Source organism: Pseudopodoces humilis, chromosome 4 (assembly GCF_049639895.1).
Source record: "Pseudopodoces humilis isolate 2021_Gansu_Grassland_sample_001 chromosome 4, ASM4963989v1, whole genome shotgun sequence".
Classification (NCBI taxonomy): domain Eukaryota; kingdom Metazoa; phylum Chordata; class Aves; order Passeriformes; family Paridae; genus Pseudopodoces; species Pseudopodoces humilis.
This window is the reverse complement of record NC_142203.1, coordinates 51403640-51417023: the sequence shown is the minus strand read 5'-3', so window position 1 is coordinate 51417023 and position 13384 is coordinate 51403640. Positions and strand designations below refer to the sequence as shown.

At 38.9% G+C, this 13384-nt stretch overlaps 1 protein-coding gene across 5 annotated transcripts in view; it reads left to right on the top strand.

The window, feature by feature from the left end:
• Window positions 1-13384, top strand: part of DOCK8 (dedicator of cytokinesis 8) — an 88223-nt gene that overhangs the window by 72256 nt on the left and 2583 nt on the right. For 4 of the 5 annotated variants that reach the window (XM_005522706.3, XM_014252293.2, XM_014252291.2 and 1 more), the window contains 12 exons: window positions 365-517; window positions 1616-1774; window positions 2545-2645; window positions 3082-3274; window positions 6254-6397; window positions 7240-7371; window positions 8881-9015; window positions 9537-9626; window positions 10058-10294; window positions 10961-11104; window positions 12158-12264; window positions 13130-13297. In XM_005522706.3, the coding sequence (XP_005522763.3) occupies window positions 365-517; window positions 1616-1774; window positions 2545-2645; window positions 3082-3274; window positions 6254-6397; window positions 7240-7371; window positions 8881-9015; window positions 9537-9626; window positions 10058-10294; window positions 10961-11104; window positions 12158-12264; window positions 13130-13297 (1763 nt within the window). Of the gene's footprint in view, window positions 1-364; window positions 518-1615; window positions 1775-2544; window positions 2646-3081; window positions 3275-6253; window positions 6398-7239; window positions 7372-8880; window positions 9016-9536; window positions 9627-10057; window positions 10295-10960; window positions 11105-11858; window positions 12031-12157; window positions 12265-13129; window positions 13298-13384 lie in introns of those variants that run through there. The other variant, XR_001331457.2, reaches the window with a different exon arrangement.

Sequence of the window (13384 nt, the reverse complement as noted above, 5' to 3'; positions counted from 1 at the left end):
CTTAAGGAAGTATTTGCATACTTCATCAGTCATTATTTATTCTGAAAACAGCAAATCTTCATGTTTCTTAGAATTTTGCAGTATTTGATGTTTTCAAAAACTCCTGGAGCCATCATACTCTGTGTCTATTCTATCTCTTTCTCTTTTTCAAAACAATTTTCAATCCCTTCTTTCCTGTAGAAAATCTTAAAATGGAATCTACAGCATTACAGGAATCAGAAGTCTGAATAAAAAGAAGTATAAAATGTAGGGTTTTTTTTAAACTTTAGACTTTCTCTAAGCCTTGTGATTTTTGTGCACAAAGATAATGATGTGTTAATGGCTCAAAATGACAGTAATAAATGTTTTCTTCTCTTTCCCTTAGTTTGGAGATTTGCTGTTTGAAGAGGAGGTTGAACAGTGTGCTGACCTGTGTCAAAGAGTTCTCCATCACTGCAGCAGCAGCATAGACGTTACACGGACTCAAGCCTGTGCCACTCTTTATCTCCTCATGAGATATAGCTTCAGCTCTACCAGTGTAAGATTTTGACAGCAGCAGTATATTTTGTGCCACCTTTTTTGTGATCAATTGAAACAAAGACTGAAGTTGCAACAGCAGGTGGAATGCATCCACAGTCACCTGGTCTGCTGTTTCACACATTTGAGCCAAGAGAAGTGCTAAAAATGTAGGGGGAAAGTAGCTTTAATTGTTGTTCATTGCTTTGATTCAGGAAATGTGACTTGTCCTGCAATATCTGTAAATGCAGCTTCAGACAGAACAGCATTAGGCCTCTGACAGCAAAGATTATATAATGCATAAGCAATACTCTTCATGTTGTCTTTTTTCATTCATTACTGTGTCAGAACTACTCAGTCTAGTTCCATTCTAATGCAATTGCAACATCAGTAAAATTCCTGTATGCTCGTATTGATAGGAATTCCTCACCATCTCCTTGGTCTCTCTTAGGACTAGACTCTGATTTTTATCACACATGTGGAGTAAAATACATACATTATGCATATAGATTAATAATGTTCTAGCACAAAAAGATATGCATTAACATTTTGGATAGCATCTGATCTTGTACAGAATTTCCTTCACTACTTACTCCTTTAAAAGCCGTGGGTATGTAAAAAGTGTAAGCTCTGCAGAAGGAAAATGTACTGCAGACACACCATCATCATCAGGGTGTAGTGCATCACTAATTGAATTTCCCAGAGGCCTTTTGCTTCCCAGATTTGTTTCCAGAATGTTATTCCAGTCATTCTTCCTCATCTATTCTTGTGTGTAGTCTGATCCACACACCCACTGGCCTGTGCAAAGGGGGAAAAGGGGTGCTTCTGGCTTTCTCCTGTCTCAAGTAAGCATGCATATTTCCAGGAACATTCTAGCATCAAAGTACATACATGTCAGAATTAGGGATCTTTGGCTTAAGTAAGTAAAACGTGATTTGGTAAAACATGTTTTTGCTAAAATATGATTAGGCTGGATGCACCAGAGGCCAGTTATGTGAGCCGTGAGTCTACTGCACTCAGTCTGGGCAGGAGAAAGTGGGTTTGCTTCATAGAGGAGAGAAATATGTGAACTGCAGTGCAGCCATCATTCTTTCATGTTTTTCTTTTTTTCTTCTGGAAGAATTTTTCAAGAGTGAAGATGCAGGTGACCATGTCGCTAGCTTCTCTGGTTGGAAAATCACCCGAGTTTAATGAGGAATTCCTTCGACGATCCTTGAGAACCATCTTGGCCTATGCAGAGGAAGATACAGATATGCAGGCAACGCCATTTCCCATTCAGGTTAAATCTTTTGTGGCATCTGTGGCTTTTATCAGGAGCTTTCACATAGGATCATGCTTGAAGCGAGTTCTAGATCTTGGTTTTCCAAAGTAATGAAAATAAGGATGAAGAGGTTATTGCACGAGTTTACGTCTAGCACAAAAATAAGTGGGGAAGAAGTAGATATTATTCCATAAAATAAACTCTTAAGAACTTCCCATGAAATCACATTACAGGAGAATCATCTCTAGGTTTTGAGTGCAGCTTTCTCTTAGACCCCAGCAGGAACTATGCCCTTTAAGAGTTTTTCAAAATGGAATTTGATTCATGTTTTCAGACATGAAAGTACCATCCAGGAAGTTTCTCTCTCTTTGCCAACTTGTAAGGTGTCATCAGCAATAGTGAAAAACATTTCAGACAACTGTCAAATACTTTGTTAAAATTCTTAGAGTAACTCAGGTTGTGCTGAAGACTTACAAAAACATCTGGTTTCAAGATCAAAGATCAATTAAAGCTGAACTCCATTAGCACATTTGATTTTTTCATTCAGAAATAAATAGATCAAAGGATTTCAGCTAGTTTTGGTTAATTAAGTATGTGTGTATAAGATTTGCTATGTCAGCTGTCTTTGAACACATTTGAATTACATAGAACTGGAGAAAACATCCTGACATTTCCTTGGGTAAAAGAGACTTAAAGAGAGTAACATCATCTGATGCAGATGCTGTTGTTTTTCCAGAAGGACAAAATAAACACCTGAGAATTTCACATTGATCTTTGCATTACTTCAGGTAGAGGAACTACTGTGTAATCTGAACAGCATCCTGTCAGATACAGTGAAAATGAGGGAATTTCAGGAAGATCCAGAGATGCTGATGGACCTCATGTACAGGTGAATCCATTTAGAATTGCTACTAAGAAAATTCTGCAGTGAGGTGAGCTGAACTATGCATTTTAGGGACAACCTGTGACAAACTCTCTCTCTATCTGTTCTATTCCCTCTTTAGCAGACCTGGTCTGTCTGAGGAGCCTCAGGCTGCAGTAGTGAGCACATTGCAGCGCAGCTTCTGGAAGGTGGACATAGATTAGGGCAAGGATGAGAGTCAGGAACATTGAAGAGTCCTGGATGCAGCAGTTTTTCTTTCCTTATAGTCCCTCTGTCTCCTGCCCAGCGCTGCCTAACCATTTATTTTGCTTTCTGTTTAATGAATCATATAGAATAAAGACAGAGATGTCTTCTTCCATTCAACCCAGGGGACAAATTATAAAGATACTTTTGTTATTTGAGAAGTGGTCATTCACACCTGCTTTCTGGCCTGTGTTTTCAGAATTGCAAAAGGATACCAGACATCACCGGACTTGAGGCTGACTTGGCTGCAGAACATGGCAGAGAAGCACACCAAGAGGAAGTGCTACACCGAAGCAGCCATGTGTCTGGTCCATGCCGCGGCGCTGGTGGCGGAGTACCTGAGCATGCTTGAGGATCGGAACTATCTCCCTGTGGGCAGTGTCACTTTTCAGGTAAAAGGCTTCGACCTGGCATGAGGCAATTCTGGTGTTTATGTTTCTTCTTCTGCTAAGCAAAGAAGAGGGGCAGGTATGGGGCGGATGTTACAATGGCAGTCTCCAGCTTCTATTTCCAGCAGTTTGATACTGTAATCTCTTATTTCCTAAGTAAAACCCCTCTATTATGGCAGGCTTTTCCTAGGGCTGTTACTTGTCAACTGTGACAGATGTGTCTTTCAAACTTCTTTCTAATAATCTAGATAATTGGAGCTGCTCAGTTCTTTCAGGCATGTTCTCCAATCCTTTGACTGCCCTCAAGTTACTAACAAAACCCTTTATCTGACAGCACAATTTTGAATTTCAGTTTGCTCAAATAATAGTAAGTAACTATACTAACCCTTTACATTTTTACATCGGCTTTCAAGAAAAGGTTTTCTATTCTTTACAAACAGGTTTGTGTTTGGTAGCACCTGTGAAGATCTTATTCAGATGACCTTCTTAAAAGAGGGAAACACTATGCAGACTGGCTTGGCATTACCTGTAGTCACAGGTCTCACTCACTGACTCTTTCTGTGATCATTTATTCATTTGGACTAGATATGAGATCAGCTAATATTGGTGATATGCATTTAGTTGTGGAATTGAGGGTGAATTATCACCCAAATGTGAATAAAAATATTATTCTGGATGAGTGGAAGTATTATCTCCTTTTTACAGATGAGTAAAATGAGTCAGCAAAGGATCAAATCAGTTCTGATTCTGATCTTCTGCAGTAAGTCTGTTAGCATCCAGAAAACTGACAGTAGAGTAATACTTTTCCTTATGTTGTACCAGACAAAATACTTCCCTCTATGCAATCAAAACTACCCCTTAAAATCAGCATGGGGTCACTTTCCATGGAATTCCCTTTGAGCTTAATTCATGTTTACACTAAATCCTCTTCACAAGCAGTAAAGCAGAGTTAGTGAGAGTATGAAGTGCATAGGGACTGACTTTAAAGCCCCTTTGTGTTAACACAGACAAGTACTTGGTGTGTGTGTTTACCTGCTGAGGTACAGGGCTCAGCAGCAGCCTAATTTGCCTGTGCTATTTGCAGGCTATGCTGGCCTTATTTAACATGGTGATAAGGGCTAGGGATCGCAGGGGTTCTTAAGTTTACAGAAATATTTATTTTCCTTAGTGAAAACGAGGCCTGTGAAATTCAATATATATCCTATATATAAAATACATGGTGATTTACGTATTGTCTTTAATATACAGGGGATATGTAAAATTCTTCAATATGAAGGGTAGATCAAGGCTAAAGCTGGGTGAGGCATGACCACTTTGCAAAAGATCATGCAAGCCCCAGGAGTATGTCAGGCTCTCTCCTCTTAGAGTGCACAGACTGCAAAACATGGAAATACATTCCTGTCTTTAGTTATTAGAGGATTAAAGATGAAAAAGGGGTAATTGGTGTCCATGACTTTCTCATTATTTTTGTATGTAAATCAGTTCTCTAGACTCTCTTTTCTTTGCTACAAAAGGAAAATAAAAATTAAAAAAATAAAATTAAACAAATTTTTTTAAAAAAAATTTAAAAAAAAAATTAAAAAAGAAAACAGTCCTTAATGGCTACTGTTACTGAAATGGCTGTTACAGAAAAGGAAAACCAGAAATTAATCTGCATGGCTTGTGAGTTTCTGCAGGTATGTGCCAGTGAACATAAGTCTGGTTGAAGTCACTCTCTTCAATGAGACTGGTTGGTAAAAAGTGGCATAGGTGTGCTAAATGTGCTGTAGTTCTTCCTCTGGCCAAAATTCAGATGTATTCTTAACTCCTGTGAATGCTGTTCTGAGGCTGTGCTCACCCTTCCAGTGGTGCTGACGTGATGTGCAGACTAGGCAGTGTGATGGCAGCATGGTTGGAGTAAATTTCACCCGTGGAGAAATAAATAAATCCATAAAACCCAGGGGGGAAAGCCCAATGCTGCTAGTGGTGTGCAGTGCCAATTCTTTATCTGAAATCTGATCAATAGTAACAGCCCTCAGTGTCTCTGCTATTTTATAAAGATGCCTTTAAGGACTCAGCTAGCTAGCCAGCTGGCATCCATCCCACATGCAGACAGATTGTCATTGCCAGTTTCTGCTGAAGTGAGATACTATTAATTTAACTCCTCTTAATTAATAGAAAATTGAAGTTTAGCCTTTCTGCTGCCGTTGAAAGTTACATATGCCAGTCCCATACTATATGTAAACATATTTCACTGTTATTTTGCACATGTTTCTTCACATTATAAAATTTTTAATGTTGATGCCACCCAGTGTAATTTATTCAAAGTCCTGAAGAATTGTAGACATGTTATTTCATGGTCCAGAATCTCAAAATCTTCACCTAGTTTTATTTAAATGCACAGTGAGATCCATAACGTTGACAAGAAACTGAGTAAATTCTGCAGGATTAAAGTGTAGTATGGCAGAGGATGAACCAAGAAGAAGCAATCAATTATTGTGGTTTTTGGAGAGATATTGTCTGTGTCCTCTTCTGCTTGGAAAAGGTGAATAAAAACCTGAAAGTTCAATTTATTCAAGCAGGTGGCAGAAGGTCTGGAGTGCAGTTTGGAATTTCCCAGCTTTTCCAGTGGGAAGGTGCCAGCACTAGGAAGGGGACATTGCTTGTGACCCTAGTAGTAATGAGAATTGAGCTCACTGCAGCTCCATGGAAATCCAGCCACCAGAGAAGAGCTAGTTTGACACCTAGAGGAGTCTGCATTTTAAACCTGAGGCTAGAAAGAAAATTCGTGATTCTTGCAGTGAAACTCCTGATCTGCCATCTATGGAGATTTATGATGTTACTCTTAACTTCTAAAAAAGAATGTAACTGTGTCCCCTGGTTGTACCTGAAAAAACTCATTCCTCTTCCCATTATGTAAATATGTTCAAACAATGTCTTCCTCAATCTTTGTGATGTACTGTTGATTTAGGTTTTTTATTTCTGTGCTCTGATGTATTTTAGAACATTTCATCCAATGTGCTGGAGGAATCTGCTGTTTCAGATGATGTTTTGTCTCCAGATGAAGATGGCATATGTTCTGGGAGGTATTTCTCAGAAAGTGGACTGGTAGGGCTCCTGGAACAAGCTGCAGAGCTCTTCAGCACGGTGAGTGAGGACCAGAATCACCAAGAGGGAATGGATAGTGGGCCACCTAAGCCAGATCCACAGCTTCATTTCCTGTGCATGAGGAAGCAATGTGGCACTGCTAAACTAGGCATCACAGACCTGCCACACTCCAAATAACAAGAGGACACATTTTTGGCTGTCCAAATAATGCCTCAGTCAGATTGATTAATTTTTTCAGCCTAGCTCAGCCACATACCCACTTCTACTGTGCAGACCACAGGCAATATCAACAGAAAGTGATTGTCTCAGGAGGATCCAAGACTTTCAGTTGGTATTATCACGGGATAGTACATTTAAGAAAAAGATCTTGCATAAAGTATGTATTTTAGGAGGTATGTGAGAGTTACTTCCATACTTTTACACAGCATACAACCATGAACCTCATAATCTACACTCACTATGCAAGGACTTATACATCTCTAAAAATATCACTTGGGTTCCTTTGTCCAGACACAGCTGTGATTGCCCTGAACTATACATGACAAACAAATCCATTTCCTACTGCTAACCTGCATTTCTAGTTCTTGTGGCCCTGAGGCAGAAACCATGGCTTTACACAGGAATTTGGGCTTGAGAGCCCAACAGATCAACAGATCAGAGATCCAAATTACATCCAGTTTATTGTTTGCTGTTCAGAACTTCCCATTTACTATTGCTAGTTTTCAGTACACCTAAGCAAGCAACATAGCAGATTAACAGATGAGTCCCATAAATCCCCTTTACAGCCAAGCCATTGATGGAGATATAGTTTCTTTTCAGAGTGCATGAAGACTTTTCTTTTTCTTTTCTTCCTCTTTTTTTTTTTTTTTTAATATTCAAAGGGAGGTTTGTATGAAACTGTGAATGAAGTGTACAAAATTGTCATCCCCATACTGGAAGCACATCGAGACTTCAGGAAGCTTACCTTGACACACAGCAAGCTACAGAAGGCCTTTGACAGCATTATTAATAAGGTACTTAGGAGGCAAGGCACTAGCAAGACACATTGCTGGGTTGCACTATTTGTTTAAGACTGATGTTCATAAAACTGTTGATGTGTGTATTTGGTTTGTGTGGCCAGTTTGATAGTGGAGGGCAAGGGTTAAAAGGGTGATGTCAATGAGAAACTGCTACAAACTCTATCCATGTCCAACAGAGCCAATGCCAGCTGCTGGCCAAGGCTGGGCCCATGGGATCATCCCAGTGGCTGCACCTCTGGGATTATACGTTTAAACAGGGGAAAAAAGTTACTGGCCAGATGTAATTGTGCTCTGAGGAGAGACAAGTGGAAAATATGTGAGAGCAACAGCTCTGCAGACACCAAGGTCAGTGGAGAAGGAGGAGCCAGAGGTGGAGGTGCCAGAGCAGAGATTCCCCTGCAGCCCATGGTGCAGACCATGGTGAGACAGTTGTGGCCCTGCAGCTCATGGAGACCCACTCCTCTCCCTGAGCAGTTGGAGAAACATATGATGAAATTACCATATCCCCCATTTCCCATCTCTGCACCACTGGAAGAGAAGATGCAGAGCTCTCTCTAGAAAAAAGGGGAAAAGATGTTTTTAAAATTTGTTTTACTTCTTGTTATCTTGTTCTGAGTTTGATTGGTAATAAATTCAGTTGGCTTCCCCAAGTCCAGTGTGTTTTGCCCATGATGGTAACCAATTTGTTGGTTTTTTTGATTTTGTTTGATTTTTTTTTTTAGTTTGTTTGATCACTCTCTACCCTTATGTCAGCTCATGAACCATTCACTGTCTCTCTCCTGTCCAGTTGCAGGGTGGGATAATACAGTGGCTTTGGTGGGTACCTGGCATCCTGCCATGATCAACTCACCAGAATTTGAAATAGCTCCATTTCCTTTTTCAAACAAAAGCTCCCATCTGCTTTGGTCTGCCTACATAGCATACAGTGTAAAAAGGCTCTCCATACAAAAAAGCAAGGATGAATGTAAAATGGGTTTAGCTGAACACATCTGTGTCCTCCTGGCCACATCTGTTTAACAAAAATAACTTTATTGTCAATTCACTAGTGTTTTTGGTTATAAAACAAAAGAAATATGAAAACCTGTCAAAATTCTCAGCACTCCTACTTTCCCTTCTTTTTCTTCAGAAGAGCCTTATTGCTGAGCCTAGTCAGTTTCAAATTTGTATAAATTCTCATTGCAAAATTTTAATTTTGTTTCATGTATTCAAATGAATTAAAAAATAATAAGGTTTTTACCTTAATAATAATAATTTTGTTTTGTAGAACCTCCTTCATAGTCAGCTTAAATTTTAAACCGGATTGCAGTCAAATGTCCCCTTAGTTTGTATGCTTTCTCTCCTGTGCTTCATCAGCACTGATGGTATGTGGAAGTGGCTTTGAAATGGGGAAAATGTAGGACTAGTGGATTTTCTTATTACATTAGTTAGGGGGAAAAAAGGCAAACAAATGCTACAATGTCCATATAAAGCAATTGTAAATTTCCTCTTCTTTTTATCTATTAGGGTCAAAAGCGAATGTTTGGAACTTACTTCCGTGTAGGTTTCTATGGATCCAAATTTGGGGACTTGGATGAACAGGAATTTGTTTATAAGGAGCCTGCAATTACAAAACTCCCTGAGATTTCTCACAGATTAGAGGTAAGGAAAAACATTTTGTTAATGTGATCTCAAATGGCATATTATACTTTTCAATGAACCCACACACTCCTAATATTATTATTGCTACCTAAAAAATCAGTAACATGCTAATTTGTACCATAGATTATTTCCTTAGTGCATATCATTTCCACACTATCACTTTTTAAAGCATAATGATTAAGTGATCCATTCTTTCAAGTCTATGTCTCTTACAAGCAGGCCCGTAATACATTGAGTGATTTTGAGCATGTCAGATATTTGCTTTGGTATCTTTTCAGCTTTTTTTAATAGAATTGCTATGTTCCCTTCTGATTGTTTTACCTCAGCTTCTGTGATTTTCTGAGCAACTCACAGTGATCTTTGTCAGCAGATGCCTTACCCTAGCTAGCTGTGGTTTGTGGAGCAGTATACTGACTGTACAAAGCCCAGAAATCATCATGGTTGTCAAATCCTTTCTCCTAGAATTGCATTAGCATTGCATTAAGGACTAAAATTTTGGGATAATTCTGTTTCCTTTCTAGGGATTTTATGGCCAGTGTTTTGGGGAGGATGCTGTGGAAGTGATTAAGGATTCTGCTCCTGTAGACAAAAGAAAGCTGGATCCCAATAAGGTGGGGAAGAGTATTACTGAGAGGGTTGAGTGCTTTGTCACACAAGAGAAATGAGGAGAGAAGGTCCCTGTTGCAACTTTTATGCTGAAACATTAAGGCAATAAAAGAAACTGCCCAACTTGGTATCTCTGTGCCCAGTGGTATTAAAGCCCTGTGACAGGCTTATCATGGTAGCTTGTCACAGAGTATAGAAATTAAAAGTCCTGATCTCTAGTCCTTGCCCTGGTTCTGATCCCCAGGGTTAAGCTGTGCCCTCCTAGATGCAAGTTTTGTTAGCTCTGAATAAGAAAATTACCCCTGAAGGATTTCCATCTGTGTGCTTTTCCAGACCATCCTTAGCCAATGTGTACTATGGGATACTTCACATGTGACATTCCTTTTACATTCCTTGGGTTGTAAAGTGCTGTAATGATTCTTCCCTCTTTTTTTAGGCATACATACAAATTACTTTTGTGGAGCCCTATTTTGATGAGTATGAGATGAAGGACAGAGTTACCTACTTTGAGAAGAACTTCAACATCTGTCGGTTCATGTACACTACACCTTTCACCATGGATGGGCGTCCCAGAGGAGAACTTAGTGAGCAATACAAGAGGAACACCATCTTAACCACAATGCATGCTTTTCCCTACATCAAAACAAGAATCAGTGTCATCCAAAGAGAAGAGGTAATTGGGTTTTGAAGACAGATCTGATCTAATTTCTCAAAGACTGAGGGAGTCTCTGGGTGGGAAGATTTCCAAATTTATGCTTGGCAGAAAAAAAAAGAAAGTGGAGTTTCTCAATGTCTCAAGAGACATTGCTCTTGTAAATAGGAGTATCACAGAAGGGATAGACAAGGCAAGATAGAGATTTACTATGGAGAAGAGATGATAGCAAGTGTACATTCTTCTTTTGACTTCCTATCTTTAATGCTGTGTAGGAGCATATGTGGAGCTGTTTGAAGCGATACTCCTAGCTGATAAAGCAGAAGTAGCATAGGAGTACAGTCAGAGAATTAGATTGGCTTAGGGCTGGTTTAGAGACAAGGAAGCTTTTTACTGTAAAAAGTGCAACACCATTTCAGGCATGAAGTAACTTAGAATAAGAATGAATTTATGTGAACAGGAGGTCTGATTCACACCCTATTCCTGCAAATGACAAGATGTCTAAGAGCTTTGGATCAGATGCGCCGTCTACCAAGATGACCATCTACCAAGTTAGATTGAACAGTGTTCCTGGGTTTCACAACTAGTGCTTTTGAAACAGGAGAATGATAGTGATATTGGATTTAGAACAGGTCAGCTGCATGCATGATTTGGGTAATGAACCATCTTTTCTTCCCTTTCCCTTAGTTTATTTTAACCCCAATTGAAGTTGCTATTGAAGATATGCGTAAAAAAACACAGGAACTAACTGCAGCCACTAACCAAGAACCACCAGATGCCAAAATGCTCCAGATGGTTTTGCAGGGCTCAGTTGGAGCCACTGTAAATCAGGTAAGGGATTCAAATAAGCCAGATGAAGCATATTTTTCTCACTGCATTCTTTTTTGCACTTGTATTTCTTGCACTGAAGGAAGTACATCTACTCAGACACATTTAGTCATTTTGTGTATTTAAACTTCATGCCTTGATATTTAGTTACTGTATACTGCTCATTAGCTATGCTTTTGGTGAACATGTTCATGGGAAGCACTGTCCCGGCTGTAGGTGCAGAAACTCACAGAAGCCTTGTGAATGCATCCAAGGATTTTTAATTTCTAACATGCTAGCCATCTCAGCCATTTTGTTTATTCCAGATGCATCCTTGGGGAATGGGATTAATAATAACAATTCTCCTGTGGAACCACCACAAACTCAATTTCATGGAAGTTAAGTCAATACATGAAGTCAAGAACTGAGTTCCCCAAAATAAAGCTGAGATGCCATAGGTATAACATAAACATACACACTAACAAAAAAAAACCTCGGGCAATTAAAAAAAATTAAAGCGGAATGATGAATACATGGCTGAGCAAAAACTTAATAACATAACATAACATGTTAATAGCATAACACAATTTCACACAGCTCAGGTTTTTTTACTGAAAGCCTAAATACTCTCAGTTTCTCCAGATTCATCTCCAACCAGAGCATCTATTATGAAATAATGTATTGTTGTAAGCAAAGATTGATCTTTTTCAGCACTGGGCTTATTGCCTGAAGGTCATGTAACACACACACAAGAGCTGTGTTTCTCTAATATAACCAGGTTTGTCACTAGCGGTGTCCCAGCTCCTCTCTGCTGAGCAGAATTTGTTCCCTTTGTTGTGGGACTGGAGGAGGAATAATAAACAGGAGAGGATGAGATATGATGGGCAAAAACTTCTGCTTGCCAAAGGAAGTATTCTGGGAGAAAGGGAGCTAAAATCCATCCTGTTATGGTAACTGTGCATAGTTTTGTTTTCTTTCATAACTGAAGTCATTAAATAGCAAACAGCTTTAAACAAATACGTGTTGTTTTCAGTCTAAGCAGGTGGGTTTGACATTTTCCTGTGTTATTTCTATAAGGGACCACTAGAGGTAGCGCAAGTGTTCCTGGCTGAAATTCCGGCAGACCCCAAACTTTATCGACATCACAACAAGCTGAGGTTATGCTTCAAAGAGTTTATAATGAGGTCAGTAAAACAAAATTGAAATGCTGAATTGCATCAATACATTCAATATTAGCAATAATGCAACGATAATATAACTGAGTAATTACCTATGCAAGTTAGCATCACGAATCCTGGCATCTCACACTTGAAACACTTGGACCATACTTGTTATTTCTGCTTCACATGAATGCCTAGGTAGACATTGCATTCTCAAAGGGAAGAAATGTTAACATTCTAAATTAATAATGTATAAATGAAGATCTTTAATTTGTTTTGTCTTTTGACATCTTGTAGAAATCAAACATTTCAGACTATTGCCTTGATTTAATTTTTAATAAAATTACATTCTTATGTTGAAAGCTGTTCTTAAGAAAACCACATCTGTCAAGCAGACACAGTGGTAGTGGCAGACACAAGTCCTTTGTTTTAGATACGTTTGTAAATCTCAACAAGCCTATTCACATATGGAGATACTCATCTCCTTAGTCCAGACTATCCTCCTTGCTGAAGGGTGAGTTTGACTTAAATAAAAACAAGTCTTATGCAGAAGGTACAGATTCTAAGTATTGCTATTGCAAATTTATCTGTTTAAACAGTAAGTAGGCAGATAGCTCAGTATTCTGCAGTCATTAAATTTGCTTTTTATTAGTTCACTCATGGTTTCCTACTATCTAAAAAAAAAAAAAAAAAAATTACAATTTATGTACTTGGAAAAAACAGAGCTTTCTTATTAACTCATTATCACTTTAGTCTTGACAAGTTACCAGAGGAATGCCTAGACTAAAGGAACTGGCTCTTGTCCATTTAAATTACCTGAGACAAAATGAGGGAGTTAAACAGAAGTATTTTATATATATTGTGTCTTTTTTTCTTTCCTTTTGCCTAGGTGTGGTGAAGCAGTGGAGAAAAACAAGCACCTTATTACTGCTGACCAGCGGGAATATCATCAGGAGCTCAAAAGAAACTACATCAAACTGAAGGAGAACCTTAGACCCATGATTGAGAGGAAGATCCCAGAGCTGTACAAACCTGTAGTGAAAGTCCACAGCATAAGGTATAGTTAGGGCAGGGTTATCTCTTGTGGCTATGCAAAAATATGCCATTTTTTGTAAGGGAGAAAGGGAGTTTTACTGGCAGTGAA